A 27570-nucleotide genomic window follows, 5' to 3' on the forward strand; every position below is an offset into this window, starting at 1 on the left:
AAGTAAATATTCAATGGATGATAGCCATTATTTCTCTTCCTTTTGCTTTTTAGATTCCAGAGCAGTGTAATCCATGTGTCTGAGGTTCCTGCATATAGTGTCCTCTTTAGCTCCCTGCTTATCCTTCAGATGTTAACTCAAGTACCGCTTTCTCAGGACATTTTTCCTGATGCTGCAGACTAACTCATGCACTCTGCTCCTCGACATCATAGCCTGCCTCTCTGGTCGTAACCACACGCCTGTGTGTGATATTTTTAAATTACTTCTGACTTCCTCTACCACACTGGAAGTTCCATGAGAGCTGTTTACTCTTGCCTCCCTCTTACTATATGCTTGGCACTTAGGAAGCAGCCAGTAGGTTATTATTGAACCAGAAGACTTCAGGCCCAGCCCCCTTCCTGTACAGTGGTGAAGACTGAAGCCCTGGGAGGTGAAGTGTGTGCGCGCGCTTTGTCGCTCCGTCGTGTCCAGCTGAGCCTATAGACCATATAGATCATGACCCTGTAGACCATAGCCCGCCAGGCTCCTCTGTCCATGGTGATTTTCCAGGCATACTGAAGTGGATTGCCATGCCCTCCTCCAGGGGATCTTCCCAGCCCAGGGATCGAACCCAGATCTCCCACATTGCAGGCAGATTCTTTACCATCTGAGCCCCCAGGGAAGCCCAGGAGGAGGTGGCTTTCCCAAATGGAACCACTGTATTGTAGTCAGTATGGCACTGTTGGGAGGTGACAGAGTCCTATGCTTAGACCCTAGCAGACGCATAGTGCCAGGAGTTCAAATCCACTCCTGTTGTGGGAGATGGTATTGGGGGGGTTAGTAATGGGTTTTTATAGTGGGGATTCTGAAGGCCATCTGAGGGGGCATCAGAAATCCAAAGTTAGCAGTGAAGTCCCATGGGAGAGGCCCTGTAGTATCAGTAGAGCTTCCAGCCTGGCTCAGACAAGTGCTCGCCAACTGTCTGCCTAGCCTTCTCTGGTGGTTTTTATTGGGTTGCCCACATGTGCAGGGGCTCTCCCTCAGGGGTGTCTTAATGGAGCTCTTTGGCTTCTGCCACCGAATGGTTCCAATTCTAGAGCACTGGTATTTGGGTTTAGAATGCGCTGTGTGGTGGCCAAGCCCAGATTAGTGGCGTCCCCTGACTCCCAGTCCAGTGACTTTCTTTTTCCACTACATCAGTCTGACCTTTTTAACAACATTGTGCCCAATACGAGGGCAAACCCATGACCCAGAGATTAAGTGTCTCAGACCCTACAAGTGAGCCTGGCAGGCAGCGCAGGCAGGAGTGCTTCCTTCCTTTCCCTGCACCCTGCTTGCCCAAATACACACTTTTAAGATATCAGTGTCTCTTTACTCTTTCACACACTTGACAAAGTCTGATCAGGACTTGGTTTTCTCTCCATCTGCTGGGACTTATTTCGCATGTTTTCTTCTGAAGTGTAAACCATCATGTCCTAAGTCATCAGAGGCTGTTTATTGAGCACCCCAGGGAGCATGGCTGTGAACTTGATCCTGGACCATGTAATGGTCCCATCCTGGGTGGGATCTTCATCACCTAAAAATACCTGAGCAAGGATATAAATATCCATGAGCTCTGGGAGCCTACAGAGGCTGCAGTTCCTGTGCCAGCACGGACGTAAAACATCATTCATTTCAGTGTCAGCACTCTAACACACTGATGGCATTCACACAAGTCTGGACAATTTATCTTGTAGTAGACCAAATGTGGCACATGTGTGAAAATATCCATGTTTCAAGAGAAATGAAATCAAACACAGTGGAGTGGGTTCACTTAGTTCTTTAATAGGAGGCTCCTTCCAAATTCATTCAACTTTCATGACCTCTTTACGTGGATGACTTAGGGTGCATTAACTCTTTATAATTATGTACAAAATTTTGTGTGTAAGTGCACATGTGTATATTTCTCTCAAGAAATATGCACCCTTCATCTGACTTTTAATGGGATCAGTCTCACAAAAAGGCAAGAATCATTGAATTAGACTAGGGTTACTCAGCATATCATTTGATGTTAGTGTCCCAAACCCTGTTTATTCACATGGGATAGTCTACGGTGTTGTGTAAGCAGGGCTACACTGAAAAATCACTCCCTTGGAAGAAAGTGAAGAGACACCTAAATGCCCTAATATTTTTTAATCTTATTCTGAAACCATTTGTTTTATTCCTGAGATGGAAGAAGGAGATACTATTCATTTAATCATACTTTCATTCTGGACTAGGGAGTCAGTCTGGTCTTTACACCTACCAGTGTTTTCACATCTTTAAGAGGTAGACTTAAATTTGTCCCAGCTACTATTTCTCAGTTTAGACTGAGCCAGTGTTGGAGACATCTTTTCCCCTCTGGCAGCCAGCCTGACTTCTCGGTCCTGTAAATCCCACTCTTGGCTTCGCCCCATTCTCCTATTGTGTTTGGCACTTCTGACACCCATTCACTGGCTGGCCCTTTAACAGTTGGCTCTGCCCTTGGGTGAAGCTCACCCTCTTTCCTTGATGTTGTAGTTGTTTAAATCAAAATAATACATGGATTTCTAGATTGCGTGCAATGAAAAAAGACCCGCACTGAATTAAAAATAAATTCATAGTACTCTTAAGATAAACATGAGTCTCCCATTCTGCTCTACCCCACTCCTGACACCCATTCTTTTAAGAATTATGGAGGCCATAATTCTTAATGTTTTGACTGGTCCCTGCTGTTTCCCTTTATATTTCTAAACTAGCTTATTTATATTGATGTTTTTAATATTGAATTTTTTGATATTATTTTGCAATTTCTTAAAATGGAAAAAGATTTAACTCCTTTATACACTCTTCCTCTACCAATACTACCCATCTTGCCAATGTTTTATGGCATAATTTTTAGTTAAAGGTATAGTCACAGAATAAAATCTGAAGAAAGACTAAAAAATAGAGCTTTTCTTATTATGACATACACATATGTGTATATAAATATGTGTATATTTACAACAGAATCGTGTAGTATTCTATGATTAATTACATTTCCTTTCCGATGTAGCTTTTTGTTTTTTCTGGATTTTTGGTTTTTTATTTACTTCCATGTAATTCTCACTATTTCATTCTCATTCCTTCAGTCAAAATTTTTAGAAAATGATGTTTCCTTTTTTTTTCCTATTGTCTTCCTGCTCTAGTTTGGAGTAACTGCTGTCTTTAATATCAACCTTTAGTTCTCTCCTGTACAAGATCCTTCTTTTTCTTAGATATCACATCTTCTTTGTTGAATTTCAACTTAGTTTTGAAGGACAAAGAGAGTATGAGTGGAAAAACTTTTCACACCTTGCATGCAATCAGAAAATATTTTTTATTGTCATATTTAATTGATTACTTATCTGGATATAAAATTGTAGTTTGAAGATTATTTTCTCTTAAAATTTTGGGGTTATTGCTCTATTTTTTTTTTTTTTTTAGATTTTGGTATTACGATTCTGATTATTTATCTCTTTCATACTGTTTTCTTTTTATCTACTTCTAGAAGCATTTAGTACTTTCTCTGTATCATTGGTTGAATCAGTTAGGATCTAGTCAGGAACACAGAGTCTACACAAGGTATTTCAACAGAAGGAATTTTGTAGGAGAAGCTAACTTTAAAGTATAAGAAAAGCTAAGATGCCAAATGGAAGAGTAAGGCAAGCCAGCGATTGGCAATAGCAAAGAGCCATTACTGCTTCTAGAGCTAGAAAGATCAGAGAAAAGACAGTTTTACCAGGAACCCCAGAGTTAAGGCTGCTCATGAGAGCTAGAAGCAGGGAAGAAGCATAGCCCTGCCAGAGAGGCTATCGAAGGCAAAGAGAGAGGGAGTGCTATCCTGGCTTTCCCCTCCTTTCTGGCTCTTCTAGCAGTGCTTCTTGTTGGCCAAATGAACCAAGAATAAGCTGACAGGGAAATGCAGCTTGGACAAATCACCCTTCTTTGATATAGAACAGAGCAAACAGATGTAGGGAGGGGAATGAGTTGGAGATCTCACTGGTGTTCTGAAATTTCACAATGGTGAGTTTTGGTGTGGGTCTTTATAAATCTGTGCTAATCACTATGTTTGCTCTTTCTGAAAAATTTTAAAGTTGGATGTCAGGTCTCCTCAGTTGGTTCTCTAATTTTCTCTTTTATTTTTCAACTCTGCCAGTTTCTTTTATTTGCTGAGATGGCCACAAATTTATCTTCCAATCTATTGAATTATTAAGTTTTGCTATCAAAATTTTAATTTACAAGACCTCTTTTTCATTCTGAATGCCAATACACTGACCTTGTTTCCTGGATGCAATATCTTTTTTTCCCCGAGTATACCCTTTCGTCAGTTCGAGAATATACTTCTTTCACATTTTAACTTATCTAAAGCTGGGATTCATTTTATAATTGGTGGGCTGTCACAATTTTTTCTTCTAAGGGCAGAAGGAAGGCATTGGAGAAGGAACTGGCAACCCACTCCAGTGTTCTTGCCTGGAGAATCCCAGGGACAGAGGAGCCTGGTGGGCTGCCGTCTATGGGGCTGCACAGAGTCGGACACGACTGAAGCGACTCAGCAGCAGCAGCTAGGGCACATAAAACAAAGGTGCTTCTTGTAATTGCAGGCATTTCATATTTATTGATATTTTTTTAAAGTTTTATTTTATTTCCTGCATTGCCCATTTCTTTCAAGTTCTTTTTAAAATATTAATTTTGAATTCTTTCTATGTTATAAGCTTTTCTTAAACTGTTGGTAATCCTTATCTAAGTTCTGTGTGCATGGGAACTTGTCTAGTGGTAGATTTTAATGTAGGGTAATAAGATGTCAAGTTGGCGTTTTCAAAAGGTCATCTCAAATATGATTATGTGGAGGTTGTTTCTCTTAGGCTGGTCAGTTTCAATAAATAATTGTTCTCCAAATATCTTCTTGAGAGTCATAAGGCTGCCCTACATTCTGGCAGCCTAGAAAGGGGGGACTCTCACCTTTAGGACTGAGGACTTTTCACTTATACCTCAATTTTCAACTGTGATTATATCCTCCTGGTAGACATTCTTTGCATCAACATTTGGGAGTGGGGGATCTGACATTTAAGTATTCTTTGTATAGATTTTCAGCTAATCCCAGTATTTCCCACCCCATTGCATCCCTGCCTCCAGAGGTAACTAATGTCTCCAATTCTAGAACCTCTAGACTGGAGTTCTTTGCTTCTTGTTGGAGTTCCCTGTCATGCTCCCCCACACACTTGGATTTAGGGTTCTCAGGTCTGTTGAGTTACTTACCCCTTTTCAACTTTCAAAATTTTATCAACTCTCCTCATCCACTGTTTCCTTCCTATATTCTTTGAACTTGTAAATTTACATCTTAAAAATGTCATCATCATTTTAGTGGGGATTTTGTAGGGAATGTATGGTTAAATGGTTGTGACTACCAGAAGTCTCTCTGGATTGTTGAATTTCAACACCATGCAAGGAGGCAGAGATGGTGGTGCCATCCTATTTATTTTTGGGAGTGGTGGTAGTTGTGATAATCTCATTATACTCAAAGCAAAGAAGGGAGGGGAAAAGAGAGAGTGTGTTTGAGAGAGGGAGTTAGTATATTTCCTTTGGTCCAGAATGCCCTTGCTCCTTTAGAATAGTTTCTCTTTAAATGGCTACTTAATCCTGGTTTATTAGCTCAGTGCTTACTTTCTTACCCTCACAGTTATGCCTGACCTCTCTGATTCTTGAAAAGCAACTATACAGAGGCAACATACATTAACAATACCACATACTCACTAAGAAAGGGGCTGTTCTTTTACAGTTTTGTCCTACTGATGTAGGAAGATTTCATTTTACTTTGTGTCCAGGGCTGTTTCCTCTAATATAGCTCTTGTGGCAGTTTCATTTGAAAAAGGAACATAGATAAGAATGTTGTCTAGGAATCCTGATGCCAGCACAAGTAGAAGTCTAGGTTTTAAAGTAGATTTTTAAAAAGCTAAGTTGGCTGACTTTTAAAGTTAAGAAATGGGATATTTACATAAAATAACTTGTTTATGTCCTGGTGGGTTATTTGCAACTTACAATGATGCAGTGGTAGCAGTTTTACACCTTTCATAGAATCAGAAAAAAAGTTGAAAATATTGGAAGACGTAGACTTGTTTAGAGGGTTCCGACTTGGGATTCAGTCATCTTCCAGTGCAGCCTTGGGTAGTAGAGACCATGTCCTCTGTACAGAGTATGTTGGGCTTAGACCTGGTGGCTTAGACGGAAAAGAATCAGCCGCAATATGGGAGACCTGGGTTCGATCCCTGGGTTGGGAAGATCTCCTGGAGGAGACCGTGGCAACCTAGTCCAGTATTCTTGCCTGGAAGAATCCCCATGGACAGGGAGCCTGGCAGGCTACAGTCCATGGGGTCGCAGAGTCAGACACGACTAAGCACAGTATCCTACTGATCTCCAGTGTTGCAGGCAGCATTGTTTTAGACCCAGAGGCAATCCACTGGGAAAGGAGCTGTGGGAGAGAAGGCTGACCCTGGACTTGGGCTGAGAAAGCCCTTGGCTGGGTCTCTTCACTTCTTGGGGCTTCCTCTGTTGTAAGACCAGAGATTTGGGGCCACCATCTCAAGGTGCTTTCTCATTCCTAGGTTTCTATTATTATATGTACAAAGTGTTTTTCTAACTTTAGTGTTAATTTAGAGGTTGTACTTCATTGCCACTATCTGGGTATGGAATTATTACAATAAAGCATTCTGCTGCTTATAACATTACATCATAAAAGTCTCTTGGAGATTTTCATTACTCCAACTTTAAAATACAAATGACCAACTTTTCTTCAGCTCCAAACTGGTCATCATTCTACAGCCTGAAACCATTTGTATGTGCAAAACTCATCTTTGTATACAAAAATTAAGTAGTTGCAGTGTTCTGCATCCAATTTGCATTTTCAAGGATCTAGCTCCAAGTGCAGTTTTGCAAACACAAAATTAGAGCCTAGTTTTTAAGAGTGGATTAGAAGCTTTTTTTTAAAAAAAGTATTTTTCCAATTAATCTCAGAGACGTTTTTTTGACGCTGTTGTCAAAGAAAGGCGTAGTTATAGAGAAAGTGCAAAGTCCATTTTTTTAATGAAATAATGCTGCATCCTTGGTACTCTGGTTTTCAAATTCAGTTTCATACTTCTTAATGCAACCTCTGTTTTTGACTTGGGGTAGAATTTGGTAAATGCTGTTTTTATTTCTAACCAGGTATTCTGAGCAGGGGGTGATTTTATAACCTTGGATATTTGCTTGTTTGAGGTTAGCAGGCCACCCATAGCTTGTTTTTTCTCCTTATTTAAAAGTTGAAAATGTAACTAATTAAACAAATATTCCGGCCATGTCCGATGGCACAGCAGTATTGTTAGGGAGGTAGGATGTGTACTGGGCAATCTTCTCTCCCAGGTCTCCCTCTGACACTCAGAAACGAAATGCGGGCCTGGAGTCTACACCTTATCTAGCCACAGTATTCGAACAGAGATAGGGTTTAATAAATCATTGTTTAGATGGGCCAAGCATTGCATTTTGGAAAGTCCAAGATGTTGAATATTTCCTTCAATGAGAGGAAAGCCGAGCAGTAAATCTGTCTAATCCAGCTTGTGTTTTGACCTTGGTTTTGCACAGAGGCAGTGTGGGAGGTGACATTAGTTGAGAAGTTATCAGTTCAGCAGTAAAATCTTGGCCAGGCCTTTCCCCTCCTCTTTTCTTAAAGTGAAAGTGTTAGTTGCTCAGTCATGTCCCACCACCAGGCTCCTCTGTCCATGGAATTCTCCAGGCAAGAGCCCTGGAGTAGGTAGCCATTCCCTTCTCCAGGGGATCTTCCCGATCTAGGGATTGAACCCAGGTCTCCTGCATTGCAGGAAGATTCTTTACCATCTGAGCCACCAGGGAAGCCCCTCTCGTCTTGCGTATCATTTAACTGGAACTGTATACTCTCACTGAGGGCTTCCCAGGTGGCGTTAGTGGTAAGGAACCCACCTGCCAATACAAGAGATTGTGTCTCTTGTGAGACATGGGTTTGATCTCTGGGTCAGGAAGATCCCCTGGAGAAGGGCAAGGCAACCCACTCCAGTATTCTTGCCTGGAGAATCCCCATGGACAGAGGAGCCTGTTGGGCTACAGTCTGTAGGGTCTCACAGAATCAGACATAACTGAAGCGACTTAGCTGGCATGCATACACACACTCTCACTGAAATTTCCAGTTAGCTCTTCAGTAAAACCAATGAAAGAAGAAGAAAAAAAAAAATAATGCAGCCAAGGCAAGCAGGATCTGCCCTACTTCTGGTGAGAGTATGCACAGGCCGCTTTTGTGTCTACCAGAGCTGCCTCAGAATAGAGGACCTGCCCCGCACTACCCCGCCCTGTGCCCTCACCCCTTCCTTTCAAGTCAGCCAGAGAATAATTTGTTGAAATGAAAAGAACCTTTCAGGCACTGGAGGGCTCTGCTAATTGTATTTGAAAGAATAAGAGCAAACCACAAGTTGACTTTTAACAACAGAAAAATAATGCGTTCACATGCCAACATATCAATAAGATTAGTTTTATTAGGAAAATGTAATCAGGCAGAAGAAGGACGCCAAGAGGAATGACTTATTTAAAAGCCATTCTCTTTTTTCTTCTAGCTAAAGAAATTATCAGTCAACTTTGAAACACATTTAAGTAAAGATGTCCTAAAAAAAAAATCACTTTTTCCCTTGATATAAAAGAGACAATGCTTTAAAATTGTCTTTCTGTAATTTTAAATAGCTTTAGTTGTGCTACTGAATATTAGAATACTAAAATATTAGAATTAGAATATTTTAAAAAGTTGGGGCTCTCCTGGTTAAAGCATTTTTATTTGATTGTAAATAGGCATTCATCTGCTTGTGATTCCCACATATTGGCATATGTGGATCTATTCGTTGCTGTTGAACTGGTGCAATTGGCAAATGTTCAAGGAAGCTCCGCAGCACCTAGGAGAAATGTTTTTTCCATGCAGTAGACTTCATTTGGACCTGTCAAATGACAATCACTGCGTTTTGTTTTTGTTTTTTACTGTTATGTGCAGTGATGCAATTTTAGTTAGAAAGGTATTTTGCAATAATGGTGACAACATACTCAAATATGCATAACTAAAACAGCAATGCTGTGTGGAAATATGTTTCACAACGAAGGCCAAGCTGCTTTCCTTTGTTTTTTTTTTTTTTTTTCTGAATTGTCACTGAATGGAGTAGAAGGGCCAAACTCTAAAGTGGAAGCACATTCTTCTTTTTTTTAATTTAAAAAATTCTTTATATTTAATTGAAGGATAGCTGGTTTACAATATTGTATTGGTTTCAGCCGTACATTAGCAGGAGCACATTCTTTCTAGAAGAGTCAAATCACTTAAACTATGGACTGGAGACACACTGCCAGTTCAATTTCCAGAAAGAACATACATCAGTGTGAAGAAGCACGGAGGCAAAACTGTAGAGGAAGAAAGCTCAGATTTCTGCTTTCTGCCCTTCTCTTCCCTTTTGATGTCTCTGTGCTCTGGGGGCCTCAGAGCCTCAGCATCCCTCTTTCTCTACTTGGTGAGGAACTCATTTCCACACAGATACTGAGGGGTTGGTAGATTAGCTTTATTACCAGGATATTGCACTTAAAAGAGGAAGCTGGAAAAGGAAGACAACGTAAATGAATCTAAAGGTGATATTTTGCTTTTCGGCGGCGGAGATGAGCGAGTCTTTCAGCTGTCAGGGTTTAGTTTTTCTACAAGAGAGCTCTACTCAGGAAACATTTCTTTAGTCAGGCCACCGTGTGGCTGGATCAATGTGGCGCTTCCTGAATGGTGACTGCTTTACGTGAAGCTTAGCGTTTTACTAATAGAGCAGCAGTCAAAGCGCTGCATTTCACATAACTTGACAGGAACCAGGAAGGAATCTCATGTGTTCAGCCTTGCAACTTGGAAGATGGGAGGCTAACAGGCCCCTGTCAGCTTCGCTCGCCACTGCATTGACAGAAGACCCTGGTGTTTGATGCTGGCAGCAGCCACAGGTTCTGGAAGTCCTCGGGCAGAGTCTGTTTGTAAGGCCTGGCCACGGATGCTGCTGTCCGTGTTCGTGGATGTGGCGGAGGAGTCCAAGGTCGTGGCTCAATAAATGTTCATTGATGGGCATAAAACAATGGATGACCCCGGGGCATGCCACCTTGTGTGCCAAAGACTTCAACCTGTGAAATGGAGAAAACCGCACCGAGTTGCTCTTGGACGTTGTGAAAAATGATTGTAAAAGGGTTTTAGAAGCTTAAGCATTTTGAGTGATGGTGTCCAAAGAAAATAGACCCAACTGCAGAGAGCAGAGCATCCCCATGGCCCTGTAAGCAGTGTTCAGCAGCAGTGTTAAATGGCACCCTTTTTGGGTCCAGCCAAAAGAGAGGAACTAGAATAACATTGCTGGGGGCCCAACCCTCATTCTGGTTATGAAATTTGAAAGTGACTTAAGCTGTAGGAAATTATTTTGGATTAGTCTTTATCATTTGATTTCCCCCTGGAGTGAAATTGCCTCATTTTATAAGGTTCTAAAAACCTTGCTCCCACAGGCTGCAATTTAGAGGTAGGGATTTTGCGTGCATGCTCAGTCATGTCTGACTCTTTGCAACCCTTGTACTGTATACCTGCCAGGCTCCTCTGCCATGGGATTCTCCAGGAAAGGATGCTGGAGTGGGTTGCCACTTCCTCCTCCAGGGGATCTTCCCAAGGTAGGGAGGAAGTGAGCAAACGATTTTGTGTGTGTTTGTATAATGAGCAATTTAACAATTGGCATAAATTTGGGACCTGTATTATTTATTTCCTTTGCCCATTTATCTCTGTGTGGGATAATTACTAAATCACTGCAGTCAACCAGCTGTGTTTTCATCTTATCCTTAAGATCTTAAAGAGATTTCTTTCTTTCTTTTTTTTTTTTTAGTAAATAGTCCTACATCAAATTGGCACTCTAATTTGCCCACTGTTGCCCTAAAAATCATAGTCATTTCAATTTGGGGCCATTTTTTTCCTTTTTAACTCAACAGTGACTGAAATCTACTCAACAGTATGTTTATGGTAACCATATGTCTAAGAATTCCTTGGGTAGGACAGATTTCACATACAGTTCATGTGTTATCTATATGCACATGTGTTTTTTTGATCACTTGACGTTTCTTATTACCAGGCATACAGTTAAAAGCCTGCAGATGGTTATTGATTGAATGCCCACCACTGCACACTTACTGAGCGCTTTCTTCAGACAAGGCACTGTGTCCTGTGAAGACAGTTCAGCACTTGTCTGGGTGGCTCTTGAAGGATAGGTAAGAGGAGGTGGTACAGAAGAGCTTCCTCAGAGAGACCAATAAAGGGAATCCCAGCTTAGAAATAGGATGCAGTAGACACATCTTGGAAAAAAAATCACCTGGCTTGAATGGGGGGGATTTTGTCGAGGAGGGTGTTTGGAAAATTCTTTCTTCTTTGAAAGTTACTCCTCCCGTGGCTGCCAAAACACCATGTCTAAGTGGTCTGCCTATGTTGTAGACCTTCCTGGTCTCTTTTCATGACTCCACTTGCTCCACAAATATTCATGTTTCCTAGGTTCTTCTCTTGGCTCTTTTTTTCTCTCAAAACTTTCTGGGCAGCACATCTACTCACCTGGGTGAGATGTTCATCTCGATGTGGATAACACCTACATTTCTATCTCCAACTCCAGCCTCTCTCGGCGTGGCAGGCACCCAGTTCCAATTGCCCATTGGCAGCTCTGCCTGAATAATACCGTGTCTACCTGTCTCATCCTTTCATTCCGAATTGCTCCAATCTGAGCTCTGCTGAACCAAGTGTAGAAGGGGAGTCCAGCAGGATGGAAGTTTGAGTTCAAAGAATCTGTTCTGCATGCAGAAGAAAGTAGGAGACTGTAGTCAAAAAGAGTAAAAAAGAGATTGTAGTCAAAAAGAGATTTTCAAGAATTTTGAAAGTGGAACAGTACTAGGTGATGATAAGATCTAGGGTTTTGCTACTCAAAGGGTGGTCTGTATACCAGGGCACCAGCATCACCTGGGAGGTTGCAGAAACAAGGAGCCCCAGTGCTCTGTCCCTCAGACCTATGGAGTTAGAATCTGCATTTGAACAAGATTTGCAGGTGAGCTGCATGCACAGTTCTTAGAAACTTTGGTCTAGGGTATGTGCCTGAGAGTGAACTAAGGAAGTTCACTGAGGAAGTCAGTGGAGTAGAAATTCATTAAATAATGGCAGTCAGAGAACCAAGAGGCCACAATGTTGAATGAATGGATAAAGCACAGGGACATTGAAATGGTTCGGTATGAGTGCAATAATGTGGGTGGAGAGGAAGAATTTGAGCTGACTGCCAGCCTCCTCAATGTATTCATTATGCTCCAGAGTAAGGGAGGGTCCTTGCATCGAATGACAGTGATATTTGATGTGGGATTTTTGACATCTTAGTTCATTTAGAACAGAGCCTCTGATTAGGATCTTTCCTCTTTTAAGTTCTGTTGCTTTTGCTTAGTCACTATTTTGTCTCTGACTCTTGCAAACCCATGGACTGTAGCCTGCCAGCTTTTTCTGTCCATGGAATTGCCCAGGCAAGAATACTGGAATGGGTTGCCATTTTCTTCTCCAGGGGATCTTCCTGACCCAGGGATTGAAGCTGTGTCTTCTGCTTGGCAGGTGGATTCTTTACCACTGAGCCACCAGGGAAGCCCCTTTAAGCTCTATGCTTCAGGGCTTAAAAAATATAGCAAGTTCTTATATAATGGTGAATTGACTTTACAAGCAGTGGGCTTATACAAATTAAGCCTTTTGATCAACTTACTTTTTTTTTTTTTAAAAGCAACCCTGGAGCTTTAACAATCTGGTATCCAACATCACCATCCCTCCTACTTTTGATTCTGTTTTCCCGACAGTTAATTAAAAATGTGTTTGCTGGGGCAAATTTTTTCTTTCTCTTTATTTTCTCTCCTGATACACATAAAACATCTTGGAAATCTTATACATGTTAGAGAACTCATATTGGTATTCTATCCTTGGGTGTGGGTTTGGTCTTTAAGGAAGTGCTTTGCTTGATAGACAAATCAACACTGATGATGAAGGTTATCATTTGGAGTCAGGAAATTTAAGTTCCAGTCGCAGTTGTATCCTTACTATCTGTGTGACGTTGAGTGAATCAGGCAACTGTTACGGCCTTCAGTTTCTCATTTACACAATATGCTGGTTGGATTATATGAGCTCTGAATTCCCTCTGAATCGTAAACTTGTGATTTCGTAATTCTTTTAGGCTGTTGGGAATGCCTATGAGGTTAAAATAATGCATCTCCCTAAGACATGTGCTCAGGAGTCTCTCTTGTATTGTGACCAACATATTTATTAAGCTCAGTGTCATTCTATCCATGATTCCAAATCAAGACACATCTGCATCTAGAATACTCTGAATAGTTTTGATAGCTTTCTTAGGAGAAATGAGTCTCCTCACAGAAGCAGAATATGTTAGCCCTAAATATTTTAAAAAAGAAATAGAGTATCTTTTAGTTGCCCAATTAGGTGAAATAATTTTCTTATGAAATAGACTGAAAAAGATCAATCTCTTCAAAATGTTGCATGATCCAAACTTGTGAAGACTGTGGGGCATTTCAAGACTCTTGAAATGTGAATTCTCAAAACTGTAGACCTGAAGGGATACTTTCAGGATAATTACAGGATAATGACTATTTTTCCTGGTAGTTAGTAAGCATATGAAACTCATTATTTGCCTAGTTTCCAAAGGCTGTCTTCACATGGGTTCCAGAATGATTTAGATGAGTTCATTATGATGGATCCCAAATGGGATTCAGAGCGTGTTGATCTTTTGGTGTGAGGCCCCATTCTTTAGAGCTGATATCTGAGATATACAAATGCCTTTAAAAATTATTGCTTAAAAATTTTAGTTCAGTGATAGAAAACAGAACTGGATAGGACAAAACAAGAATGTTGACCTTATGATTATGTATTTTCTTATAGCAGCGACTGTGGACAAATTTTCCAGGCTTGTCCTGCAATATTCATTTAGGGGATTCATAAAGAAAACTTTTTACTATGGGAAGCTTTCAGTATATACAAAAATGGAGAGCACAGCATTGTGAAACTCCATGCTCTCATCACTCAGCTTCAATAATTAGCCAAGTCTAATTTCATCTCTAATCTTTTCCCCACCCTTACCCTAGGCCCTGGTAATTGTGAAGCAAATCCAAGGCATCCTCATTTTGTCTTAAGCATTTTAACATTTATCTAAAAGATTAGTTTCTTTATTATTTAATTAAAATAAAATTTATACCCAGTGAAATCCAGAGCTCTTAATTGTACAACTGGATCACCTTTGATCCGTGTGTATGTCCATGCAACCACTACTCCGAGTAAGATATAGGAGATTTGCAAAATTTCCCCATGTCCTTTTCCAATCAGCTTCTACCTCCATAAGCAACCTGTGTCCTTCCCCCCATCTTTAATGAGGTATAACTGACAAATGAGTTTAAGGTATACAAGCATAAGGATTTGGTTTATGTACATATTGTGAAGTGATTACGACAGTAAAGTTAGTTAATATAACTCTCACCTCATATATTCAGTAGTTACCTTTTCGATTTTTATTCTCTGGTGGTGAGAACATTTTAAGATTTACTCTCTTAGTAAATCACATGTTTACAATACAGTATTGTTAACTATAGTTACCATGCTGTACATTAGATCTCCAGAACTTATTCATCCTATCACTTAAAGTTTTTACTCTTTTACTAACATCTCCCCATTTCTCCCACTTGCCAGTCACTGGCAACCATCATTTAACTCTCTTCTGTGAATTTGACCTTTTTAGATTCCACACACATGAGATCATTTAGTATCCTGTCTTTCTCTGTATGGTTATTTTACTTTGCATAATGCTCTCCAAATTTATCCATATTGTCCCAAATGGCAAGATTTCCATATTTGTTTTTTAATAGTTGAATTCTATCTATCATCTATCTGTCTGCCTTTCTCTGTCACACACATTTTCTTTAATCATTCATCTGCCAATGGACATAGCTGTTTCCATATCTTGGCCATTGTGAAGAATGCTGCAGTGAGCACAGAGTGCAGTTATCTCTTCCAGATACTGATTCCAGTTCCTTCAGGTGTATACCCATACATGTATACCCTGATAGGCTTATTAATAGGCTCTTTTATTCACAGCTGGGCAAGAGCAACTTTAGCTGAGTCATAAATCCTGATTCACTTGATCTGAGCTGCTGGTTTAAATGTTTGCTTAACAATTAGCATGTTTCCTCATGTCCCTTCTCCTCTTTTCTTCTTCCATCTTCTGCCTTCTCATTCCATCTCTAGACATGGTTCTGTCCCTTCCTTATCTTGAAGTACATTGTTTGTCTTCTCTCCTATAGACCCTTGTTGGTCTTTCTGATCTACACACTCAACTTGGAAAGCTCCGCAACGATTGGCCAGTTAGAAACAGAAACTAGAGCACAAAGCTGTTTTCAAGTATGAACTGGCTGAACATATGTGCCAGTTGGATAGATGTCACAACTAGGCAAGACTTGGTTTGGACCCTTACTTAAGAACTTGCCCATTCAACATTTTCTGGAGTTTTGACCCCATCCACTGACCAAGCTCTCTTCTTTTTGTTTAGGATGTTAGAGTCTCTATCATAGGATGATAACAGTGTCCATCCACAAAAGTTTTATAAGGACTAAACACGTGCTGTTGTCATGCTCAGTAGCTTCAGTCACGCCTGACTCTTTGCGACTCTATGGACTGTAGCCCACCAGGCTCCTTGTCCATGGGATTTTCCAGGCAAGAATACTGGAGTGGGTTGCCATTTCCTCTTCCAGGGCATCTTTCCAACCCAGGGATTAAACTTGCGTCTCCTGCACTGAAGGCAGATCCTTCACTTCTGAGCCATCAGGGAAGACCCTAAACACAGTAGAATTTAAATTCTACCAAGTTCAGCTCCTAGAATGTAGGAGATGTTCAATATCATAGCTATAACTTAGAAGTAAAGAGCACTGTTTGACTTTGTTCAATCTGGCGTTTTGTGAACTTGTTTAACCGTGATAGTGCTATTTCTGGAAGCATCTGTTAGCATTTTAAGGAATACTGCTGCTCTATGGAATCCAGGTTGGAGACCCTGAATTAAGAATTGAACAAAATCAAGCTGTTGATTGTTCACAGTGAGTGAATAAATCAGTGCTGCTTAAACTAGAAGTTGGGCTTCCGGATCTTAGCTCAGTCCTCACCACACATTGCTTGAATAAAAAGGAGATGTTTCATTTTAAGACATAAGACAGAATCAAAAAGGTGGTGCTGGTGGTAAAGAACCTGCCTGCCAATGCAGGAGACGTAAGAGATCTGGGTTCGATCCCTGGGTGGAGAAGATCCCCTGGAGTAGGAAATGGCAACCCACTCCAGTATTCTTTCCTGGAGAATCCCAGGGACAGAGGAGCTTGGCAGGCTACAGTCCATGGGGCTGCAAAGAATCGGACGAGATTGAGCAATCTGTCTATATGAAGCCTGGATTTTTGCTCATCTCTTCCTTCTAATCACATCTCCAGGTGACTCAAGAAATTCAAGGAAAGCTATCTGAAGTTCTCTGGATCAACTGTCAAGGATGTCATCAAGTTGGATAAGTTAGAATTTACATGGTCTTTCTGATTTTGGCCTTTCAGAAACAATGAGGCCAGACACTGTCCTCCCGTGTTCCCTTGTCTCTGTCTCCCTCTGCCCTGGTCACCTTGCTTCATGTCTTGGGGCTGCCTCACTGCCCAGCAGCATGCCTGCTTCCTGCCCCTGCCTTCCCCCTTGGGTGGGGTGTGTGTGTTCACCCACCTTGATGTTGTGCCTGACCGAGGAACTCAGATCCCTGGAAAGTAGGGCCAGTGAGTGACCAGAGCAGTGTGTGGGGGTCAGGTCCCCAAACTTTCTGGAGGCACAGATGGTCGGGCATGGGTGGGACATCCAGGCCAAGGACAGACATTGCTCACTTGATCACCTGAAAGCCAAGGATGATTACATCATTAGGAATGTGCATTTCTCAACTAAGCCTTTAAGAGCGATGGGTGAGGAGAAGCATCCTTATATGACATGTGTGTGTGACACATTCGAAGGGCACACATATCAGATGACTGAATTCCCTGCATGAGCCATGGGAGAATTTTAAAAAGTCATTCTCGTGCTCGTGCTCCACACCCACTAATCCCAGGAGTCCAGTTCCAGTTCCAGGAGTCCAGTTTTTCTCCACTTCATTTCTCAGGCGGCTCTCCTGGCTGGAGTTGGTGCATGGATGTGATCTGCAAGCACTGTGGTACCTGCGGGCAGTTTGCACTGCTATTCTCTTCATTAGAGGGACAGCCAGTTGCAGAAGTGTGGAAGATGCATGAGGGGTCAGAGCCAGACTTAATGATCTCCTCAGGACTGCTTTTGTTTAATGATTTGTTTTGTCTTAGGTGATGAGAAAGAGAAAAAAAATCTGCTTATATTTGCAGGCGGCAGCCACACTTTAGGCTAGCTGATCCAAATTAATTTATCAGTCTTGGGCATTACTCTAGGGGCCAGAGCTGAGCCTGAGATGGAGACAGTCATTTATCAGCTTTGGGTCCACTTCCATCCCAAAGAAGTCTGCCAGGGGATGTGGTGGTCCTTTGGCCAAGCATAGCGCTGGACCCCGGCTCCCTCCTGAATCTGCTGTCCGACGGTGAGAAGGCCATTTGCCCTTTGCACTAGGATAGTGTTCTTCAGAGTTCACCAGGATAGGGAGGAAGGTTTTCAGCTTCAGTTTCCTCAAGGCTAAAATCAGAGAGCAAGTGACCAAGTATGAATTCCATGAAGGCAGGCCCAATAGAAGAGAGCAGATGTTGGGGGTGTCTGCCAGTAAGAGTGAGAACTCCTCTTTGGATGTTGAAGAATTTGTGCTATCACTTGATTTGTTACCCTATATTGTAGATTTTTAATTTTATGACTTAAGGAAAATTGCATAAAAACAGATAGTATCTATATGTTTCTTGTATGGAAGTCACGTGCATAGTGTTCATCAAATGCCTAATATCTTTTAACCTTTGACCTCCCCATGCAGCATGCCCAGGCCGATTTCTTCTCATCCAGTGGCCTAGGAGGGCAGGACAAGGTTCATCTTCAGGGTCTTGTTTCTCATCATTCCAGATGAAGCTGCCATTTTTCTTGCTGTGATAGAGAGAAGCAGGTCCTGGGCCATGTCTCCTCTTATTTACCTGCCATCAAATTGTCCCTGTCCCTGATGACTGGATACAGAAGCTGTTGTATATATACACAATGGAATATTACTCAGCCCTAAAAAGGAACACATCTGAGTCAGTGCTAATGAGGTAGATGAACTTAGAGCCTATTATACAGAGTGAAGTAACTCAGAAAGAGAAAACAAATAGCATATTTTAACACACATATAGGGACTCTAGAAAGATGGTACTGATGAACCTATTTGCAGGGCAGCCATGGAGATGCAGACATAGAGGACAGACTTATGGACATGAGATGGGGGGAGGGAAAGAGAAGGTGGGATGAATGGAGAGAATAGCATGGAAACATATATACTACCATATGTAAAACAGTTAGCCAGTGGGAATTTGCTGTTTGATGCAGGGAACACAAACCAAGGCTCTGTGACAACCTAGAGGTGTGGGATGCTGTGGGAGGTGAGAGGGAGATTCAAGAGGAAGGGGACATAGGTATCAGGTCAGTTCAGTTGCTCAGTCATGTCCGACTCTTTGTGAACCCACGGACTGCAGCATGCCAGGCTTCCCTTTCCATCACCAACTCCCAGAGCTTGCTTAAACTCATATCCGAGTCGGTGATGCCATCCAACCAGTTCATCCTCTGTCATCCCTTTCTTCTCCTGCCTTCAGTCTTTCTCAGCATCAGGGTCTTTTCCAATGAGTTGGTTCATCGCATCAGCTGGCCAAAGTATTGGAGTTTCAGCTTCAGCATCAGTCCTTCCAATGAATATTCAGGACTGATTTCCTTTAGGATTGACTGGTTTGATCTCCTTGCAGTCCAAGGGACTCTCAAGAATTTCCTCCAATACCAGGACATAGGTATCCCTGTGGCTGATTCATGTTGATGTATGGCAGAAACCAACACAGTATTGTAAAGCAATTATCCTGCAGTAAAAAAATAGTTTAAAAAAGTATTAAAAAAAGTCTTTGTCCCTGACTGCCTCTTTGACTGAAGGAGAGGTTAAAAGGTCACCTTTTTTTCAAAAGACTTGAAAAATGCTGCCCAGCACCCTCCACTTTCCTCATTTGCACTGGGAACCACTGATTTGTGGTGAGGAAGGTAGATTCACCTGATGAATACTTGAGTTCATGTGGATTCCATGAGCCAAGCCCTGAGGTACTCAGCTTTGGTAGGTTTCTCCCGGTAGCCTCCATCTGAGAGCTTTACAGGCTTTCTTGGATATCTAGACAACGCTGGGAGCCAGATACTGCCAGGCTATTTATTCTCACTTTACAGAACAGCTGAGGCATGTAGCATTCTCTGCTGACTTGTTTGGAACACAGCCACTGAGGAATTCACCTATGAATTTGTCTCCTCAAAAAGAAGTGAGAAAAGACTCTGCTCACTGTTATAGATAGGAGCCATGTTAGAAATGGCAACTCTTTATGCTCAGTTTAAAAAGAACTCTGCCTCTTTTTTTTAAATTGAAGTATAGCTAATGTACAATGTTATATGAGTTACTGGTGTCAATATAATGGTTCATGATTTTTAAAACTTTAGTTCATTTGCAGTTATTATAAAATATTGGCTATATCCCCCATGTTGTGCAATATATCCTTGTAGCTGATTCCATATCTGATAGTTTGTACTGCTTAATCCTCTATATTGCTTCTCCTTCCCTTCTCCCCACTGGTAACCACTAGTTTACCTGTGAGTCTATACCTGTGAGTCCACTTTGAAAAAGAACTAGATTTCTATTCTGCCTTCCCCATGATGGAGAAGTAAAAAGAAACCACATTAGCAGATAGACATGGCTAACAGGTACTATCAGAGAGAAAAGTCAAAGGCAAAAATGGCTTTCTTTTACATGGAATAGCCCAACTCCAGAGGATAAAATCAAGGAAACTGAGATGAAATGAAGGGAGAGCATGCTTTCTTGTTCTGGCAACCTCCCCAGAATGAATGAAAGATGGTGAATGATGATCATCTTATTTGAATGATAAAAGAAAATCATTCTTACCCTGGAGCTGGTCCCTCTTGGGGGTTAACTTCACAGTTGCCTTGTGTGGAATCCATCTATGTACCCATGGGGAGTGGTAGTGCTGCGTAGTGGAGACTGTAGACTCCTAGGGATCATGGACTCTATGGTTCTCTTAACTCCATTTGGTGTCCAGCAGGGGAATGCCTACATTTATAAATTTAGTGAAGGCTTCTTTCTTGCTGGAATGTGAAAGTGAAAGTGTGTTAGTCGCACAGTTGGGTCTGGCTCTTTGCAAACTCATGGACTGTAGCATGCTAGACTCCTCTGTCCATGGGATTCTCCAGGCAAGACTACTGGAGTGGGTAGCTGTTTCCTTCTCCAGGGGATCTTCCCGACCCAGGGATCAAAACTGGGTCTCCCGCATTGCAGGCTGATTCTTTACTGCCTGAGCCACCAGGGAAGCCCTGGCTAGAAATGAGGCTTAATATAAGAACAGGTCAGTCAGAAGAGGGAATCCTGTTTTCTTCTGTTGGTAATGACAGCGTGCTCTGTCAGTCAGGATTTTGAGGTTTGGGTGTTGTTCTGACCAGAGGCAGGGGGCAGATCAGATAACCTCTTTAAAGCCTTTCAGCCTGGAAGTCCAGTGGAAAGTGTTCCAAAAGCAACTTAATAACTTTGGATTTATTTTTCTCCCTTGCTTTTTACAAAAATTTGCACTTCCAATTTACAGTGGCTATAATGTGCTAACGGGCTTTCCTCCCATTAAAAAACACATGTGGATGTGAGAATGTTTCTCCTTAAGAAAAGACGGTCTCTGGGGCTTTGCTTCTGGCTTGAGGTCCTATGAGGTAGGTGTGATGAAACCTCCCCCGCAGTGGGTGGGGGTGTGAGCGAACCTCATGGGGGGCCAGCAGCTCTTCTGCTAATTTTAGCAGGAGAGGGAGACACTCAACTACTTGGCGAGGAAAGAGGGTAAGTTTTGCGATTCATTTGCAAATCGAGAGAAAATGAGTTTTCAGACATGTGTTCAGAGCCTGTCTGTTCTCTTCTACCATTAAACCTGTGTGTGTGTGTGTGTGTGTGTGTGTGTGTGCCCACGTGTGTGTGTGTATTAGTCGCTCATTGTGTCCGGCTCTTTGTGACCCCATGGACTGTAGCCTGCCAGGCTCCTCTGTCCATGGAGTTCTCCAGGCAAGAATACTGGAGTGGGTTGCCGCTCCCTTCTCCAGGGGATCTTCCTAATGCAGGGATCGAGCCCGAGTCTCTCACATTGCAGGCAGATTCTTCACTGTCTGAGCCACAACGGAAGCCCTTAAACCTGTTAGGACGGAAGTAATCCAAGTTCACGTTTTTCAGTCAAATCATTGTTCTTCCCATTCTAGTGCTTTGGGTCTCCAGTGGCAGCATGGTGGCCTGGGGTTAGGATTTTGAGAAGAAGGAGGAGAGGGAGAAGTGGACGGGGTGATGTCTAGCAGCTGATACTTTACAGTCTGTGTGGAGGCTGTCTTAGGCTCACAGAACAAGGAATACAGAGGGAAAGCTTCCAGAGTGCTAGAAGGTTGAGAGAGAGAGAGAGAGAGTGATGCTCTTTAGGTCCTCAAAGTAAGGAGTCGATTAGATCAGAGCTTTTAAAAAGCACCTTACATTCACCATATTCCACCATTCTATGATTCTTCTCACTATAGCTGGGTGATTTTTATGTAATTGTCAAAGAGAAGAAAGATCTTTTGAAAAAATATTTTTTATTGTAGCTTGAGGATTAAATCATACAGCTCAAGTCCACTCATGAACTCATCAGCATACTTACTTTCTCAAGCCATAATGACTCCATGGGCTAAGTGAAAATTTCATTCCTTTGGAAAATTGAATTAGCATAGCCAAATCAGCAGAAAATTATCTTTGACTAGTAGGTGTTATTTCTACACCATTCTGCTTTGCCTAAAAAAAATAATGACTCTGAGACTTTAGCTTGATGGCTAAGCAATACAGCCAGTGTCTACCATTTTCTTTCACAGTCCCAAGAACTGTTGTAGATATTTTACATGCACTTGTTCATTTAATCCCCAGAAGAGCTCTAGGAGATAAGTTGGTACTAAACTCTCATTTAATTGATAAGGAAATTGAAGATTAAAGAGATCAGGCAACCTGTCAAGGCTTGGATTAATCTTTGGGTGTAGCGGCTAAGTGAGGGCTGTCCCGTAAACTCTACTTGTCCATCCTCCGCCTCTCCCAGGGGGTCAGTAAAACTGACCAGCTGCACTCATCATACTTGGGCGGAATTAAGGATGAGACATCGTGGAAGATCCCTGTTTGGGATATGAAAGCATGAACGGGAAGCTGTGTTTCCATGAAAGTGGGTCAGTAAGATATGCTGTAACAGTAAGTAGATCACTTATTTTCTGAACATTGCTATTAGGAATTAGAAGCCTAGCAAGATCCCTAGGTTTATAATTCTCTGTCTCCAAATGATAAGAACAAAAGGTAACAGTGAGTGCTGATGTTTACAGATTTTATATCTGCTAATTCATTTAAAATGACAACAACCCCTTCAGATAGCTATGGCTATCTTCCTCATTTTCCAGATGGGGAAAACTGAGACCCAGAGTGGTGCAGAAACAGCCAGGAAGTGGCAGAGCTGGGTATGAGCCCAGGCTGTTTAAGCATTATTCTAGCCTGCCTCTCAGCAGCAGCACTCAGCTTTGGCAATTCTGAAATATTTGTTTCTGTGATGCATATAGGACTTAGTCCTTCAGAGTGGGATGAGGCTGAGGAGCACTGGATGTTGAGCTATGTCTTCTGTGAATGTTCGTGTGTTTGGACCAGGTGGCTCTCTTCCTCTGGGGTCTTTTTCTAGGGAGGGGGCAGGAATGCCCCTCACAGGGCCTCCCTGAGGTTGTCTGTGGGATGCCCAATTCACCCTGCTGCATGGAATTCCATTCTGGACCCTGTCTTCTGAAATAAGAAGGCTGGAATTTAGGGGTACTCTTCTACAGAAACTGTAACTCCTTCAAGATTGTATTTGCTCATTTCATCTTCATTGAACATTAATGGGTTTAAATGTGGTATCAGAACTTGCTCTATAACGGTGCTTATAGAAGGAAACAGGCTCAGAAAGATTAAGTGACTTCTCCAATTTCACATGAAGTTGTACGTTGCTGAGCGCAAAGGCTATCTTGCTTGAGCCAGGATTCAACCGAGATAAACCAACAGCCTGTTTCCGCTCTTGTCCTTGGAGTTTGGCAGGGGCCAGAAGTAGGGAGGACTCAGACGCACTGGAACTACTCAGAACACAAATTGGAGTGAGAAATTGATATGCTGATGCTGATAGAAGAGGACAGAAAGGGGATAGCCACACCCACTCCTCTTTGCACGCTTAGGCGTCTGTGCCCCTCAACTAGGCAAGTGGTAGTATTGGAATATGAACGAATGGATCTCTACTGTCCTTTCAGTTCTGCTCCACATTCAGACCATGGAAAGCACAGGGGTGGATGAGGGTGAAAACCTCAATGGGGAGTTGGCTTCAGGTAGAGAGCAGATGTGGGAAGTAGAGGGCCTGTGTGCAGAGGTATCTCTGGGCAAAGGCCGATTGCACCTGGAATACTTAACCTGGCCCACAGGTGCATTTTTCTTAACGTCGGTAATATCTTGTCTTTTCTCCAAATTCTCAAATGGGGAAATAACATCAGCCAGTGCCAGGAAAATGTAGACTTTTCTTTGTTAGTTGTTCTTCTGCACACTTCTGCCATTGCCACGGGCCTCGAGCCTAACCTGTTAACCATTTATATTCGCTCACATTATTCCTGAATGTGAGTCATGTGGTGTCTGGGCTCACCCACCTGGGCTTTCCTTTCCAGGTGAACATGTTTGTTGAAGGATTCCACGATGCCATCCTCCTCTACGTCCTGGCTTTACGTGAAGTACTCAGAGCTGGTTATAGTAAGAAGGATGGAGGGAAAATTATCCAGCAGACTTGGAACCGAACATTTGAAGGTGAGGATTCAGTCTACAAGGTAATAGCGTTCTGCTGCTGATCAAGTTGCTTTTTTCCTGGTTCTGTTTTTCTCTCTTACAACTATGGGACCTTGCCAGTGTCTTAGTTTTCTCAGCTATAAAAGGATAATAAGTCATGATCAACCTACTTCACAGGCTTGTGAAAATTAAATGAGATAAAGCTTATGAAAGTGCTTTGAAAGAGTCCCACTGAGATAGGAAGCACCTTGTCTCCTGATGGCAACAATTTTGTGTTAAGTCACTTCAGTCATGTCCGACTCTTTGCAACCCCTGGGCTGTAGCCTGTCCGGCTTCTCTGTCCATAGGATTTTCTAGGCAAGAATACTGAAGTGGGTTGCCATGCCCATCTCCAGGAGATCTTCCTGACCCAGGGATCGAATCCCAGTCTCTTGTGTCTCCTGCATTGATTGGTGGGTTCTTTACCTCTTTACCACTAGTGTCACCTGGGAAGCCCCTAGGCTTCTTTAAACTTGTCATAAGCCTCATTCACAGCAATCAGTTTGTGAAGAGTTCTGTGATCAGTTTTAGAAGAAATTATCCCCGATACACTTTCCTCTGTTCAAAACATCTGGAGGTTTGAGATGATAAGCAGGTCCAGTTGAGCTCTCTGCTTGTAATTTTCGAAATGGTGAATACTGGTTGTTGCTTTCTTAAGAACAGAGGAAGTATAAGAACAACAACAAAAGAAATGGCATGTCATCTCCTCACTCAAGCAATTTTGTTGACATTTAAAGATTGTGCAAGAATGAGACTATTCTTGGCTGGAAAGTTAAACACTACAAAAATGTACAAAATGAAAAGTGAAAGTTTTCCTTTCCACCCTAGTCCCCACTCCCCAATGTAATGGCTATTAAAAATTTCCTATGATTCAGCCTAAAAATATTCTGTGCCTTCTGCCAGCACATATGCATTTGTATATCTTATCTAAAAACTTTACACAAAAGGGTCATACTAGGAATGCCATTCCTCATCTTAGCTTTTTCACTTGTATGTCAAGCAAAAGAATTTTCCATATGAGCACTCAAAAATTTAGCACATTTTAAAATGATGGTTCCACATTTTTCCATTTTTTGGCTGTACAAGGATTTCTTTACCCAGTCTCCTATTGATGGACACTTCAGTTATCTAGTTTTTGCTATTGTGCAAAATGCTATCATGAGGTTACACATCTTGATGAATTTCTGTGAGTACATCCAATAGGGAACATTTTTAGTCATGGCCTATCTGGGTCCAAAATTATATTGGTGCCTTTTAAAGTGCGTTGTTGTTCAGTCACTAAGTTGTGTCCAACTCTTTGTGACCCTATGGACTGCAGCATGCCAGAGTTCCCTGTCCCTCACCATCACCCAGAGTTTGCCCAAGTTTATGTCCATTGAATTGGTGATGCTATCCAACCATCTCATCCTCTGTTGTCCCCTTCTCCTGGAGGAGGGAATGGCAAACCACTAAAGTATACTTGCTGTCAGAAGCCCATGAACTGTATAAAAAGGCAAAGTACGTTAAATATTGCCAAACAAATTCCAGAAAGGTCTACTAGTCCATATTCCTGCTAATGGTGTATAAAATACTAGTTTCCTCTCATGTCAGTTCAGTTCAGTCACTCAGTCGTGTCTGACTCTTTGCAACCCCATGAACCGCAGCACACCAGGCCTCCCTGTCCATCACCAACTCCCGGAGTTTACCCAAACTCATGTCCATTGAGTCGGTGATGCCATCTAACCATCTCATCCTCTGTCGTCCCCTTCTCTCCTGCCTTCAATCTTTCCCAACATCAGGGTCTTTTCAAACGAGTCTGCTCTTTGCATCAAGTCATCAAAATATTGGAGTTTCAGCTTCAACATCAGTCCTTCCAATGAACACCCAGGACTGATTTCCTTTAGGATGGACTGGTTGGATCTCCTTGCAGTCCAAGGGACTCTGAAGAGTCTTCTCTAACACCACAGTTCAAAAGCATCAATTCTTCTGTGCTCAGCTTTCTTTATAGTTCAACTCTCACATCCATACATGACTACTGGAAAAACCATAGCTATGACTAGATGGACCTATGTTGACAAAGTGATGTCTCTGCTTTTTAATGTGCTCTCTAGGTCGGTCTAACTTTCCTTCCGAGGAGTAAGTGTCTTTTAATTTCATGGCTGCAATCGCCATCTGCAGTGATTTGGGAGCCCCCCAAAACAAAGTCAGCCACTGTTTCCACTGTTTCCCCATCTATTTGCCATGAAGTGATGGGACCAGATGCCATGATCTTCAGTTTTCTGAATGTTGAGCTTTAAGCCAACTTTTTCACTCTCCTTTTTCACTTTCATCAAGAGGCTCTTTCAGTTCTTCTTCACTTTCTGACATAAGGTTGGTGTCATCTGCATATCTGAAGTCATTGATATTTCTCCCGGCAATCTTGATCCCAGCTTGTGCTTCCTCCGGCCCAGCGTTTCTCATGATGTATTCTGCATACAAGTTAAATAAGCAGGGTGACAATATACAGCCTTGACGTACTCCTTTTCCTATTTGGAACCAGTCTGTTGGTCCATGTCCAGTTCTAACTGTTGCTTCCTGACCTGACATCAGTCAAAAATGAGCATGAGACTCAATATTAGAACACCCAGTTGCTGGAGCCCTGGGGACGTCAATTTCATATTCACTCACTCATTCATTCATTCATCAGGTATTCTTGAACACTTCCTATGTGCCAGGCACTGGGTTAAGGAGCTGATAACTCAGCAGTAATTAAAGATGTTCCTTGAAATCAGCTGAGCTTCTGTGGAATAAATATACCACTTCAGGGGCTGGAAAGTGAATCAGGTAAAGGGGGATAGAAAGTGATGGGAGGGGTATAGTAGGGCTACTAATTTAAATAGAGTTCAGCGAAGGTCTCTCTGATAAGTGGCAGTTGGGTACAGACCTCAGGGAACTGAGATATATGATGCAGCTATTTAGGAGAGAATAGTCCAGAGGCAGCAGCAAACACAGAGACCCTGAGTATAGCTGCGGGACAGTGGTGAATGCCCTGGGAACAGCCTGTGGGCTTGTGTGGCTGAAGCAGTATGGGAGTTGCAGTGTGAAGTGAGCCAGAGACAGTGTGAAGTGGCCCAGACCTTGTGGATATGGAAGCTGCATTGAGGACCTTGAATGAGATGGAAGCCACCAGAGGGTGTCAAGGAAACATGATCTGTCTTGAATCTTTAAAAGGGAGCCCTCTGGGATCCGTGTAGAAAATACACTGTAGGGTGTGTACAGATGTGAGAGTTGGACCATAAAGAAGGCTGAGCACTGAAGAATTGATGCTTTCAAATTATGGTGCTGGAGAAGACTCTTGAGAGTCCCTTGGACAGCATGGAGATCAAACCAGTCAATCCTAAAGGAAATCAACCCTGAATATTCATTGGAAGGA

The 27570-nt window shown here is 42.1% G+C and overlaps 1 protein-coding gene across 2 annotated transcripts in view; it reads left to right on the top strand.

Annotated features, from left to right (window-relative positions):
• Positions 1-27570, top strand: part of NPR3 (natriuretic peptide receptor 3) — a 68957-nt gene that overhangs the window by 31801 nt on the left and 9586 nt on the right. For both annotated transcript variants that reach the window (XM_020907649.2, XM_020907723.2), the window contains exon 4: positions 24026-24161. In XM_020907649.2, the coding sequence (XP_020763308.1) occupies positions 24026-24161 (136 nt within the window). The remainder of the gene's footprint in view (positions 1-24025; positions 24162-27570) is intronic.

This window comes from Odocoileus virginianus, chromosome 14 (assembly GCF_023699985.2).
Source record: "Odocoileus virginianus isolate 20LAN1187 ecotype Illinois chromosome 14, Ovbor_1.2, whole genome shotgun sequence".
NCBI lineage: Eukaryota > Metazoa > Chordata > Mammalia > Artiodactyla > Cervidae > Odocoileus > Odocoileus virginianus.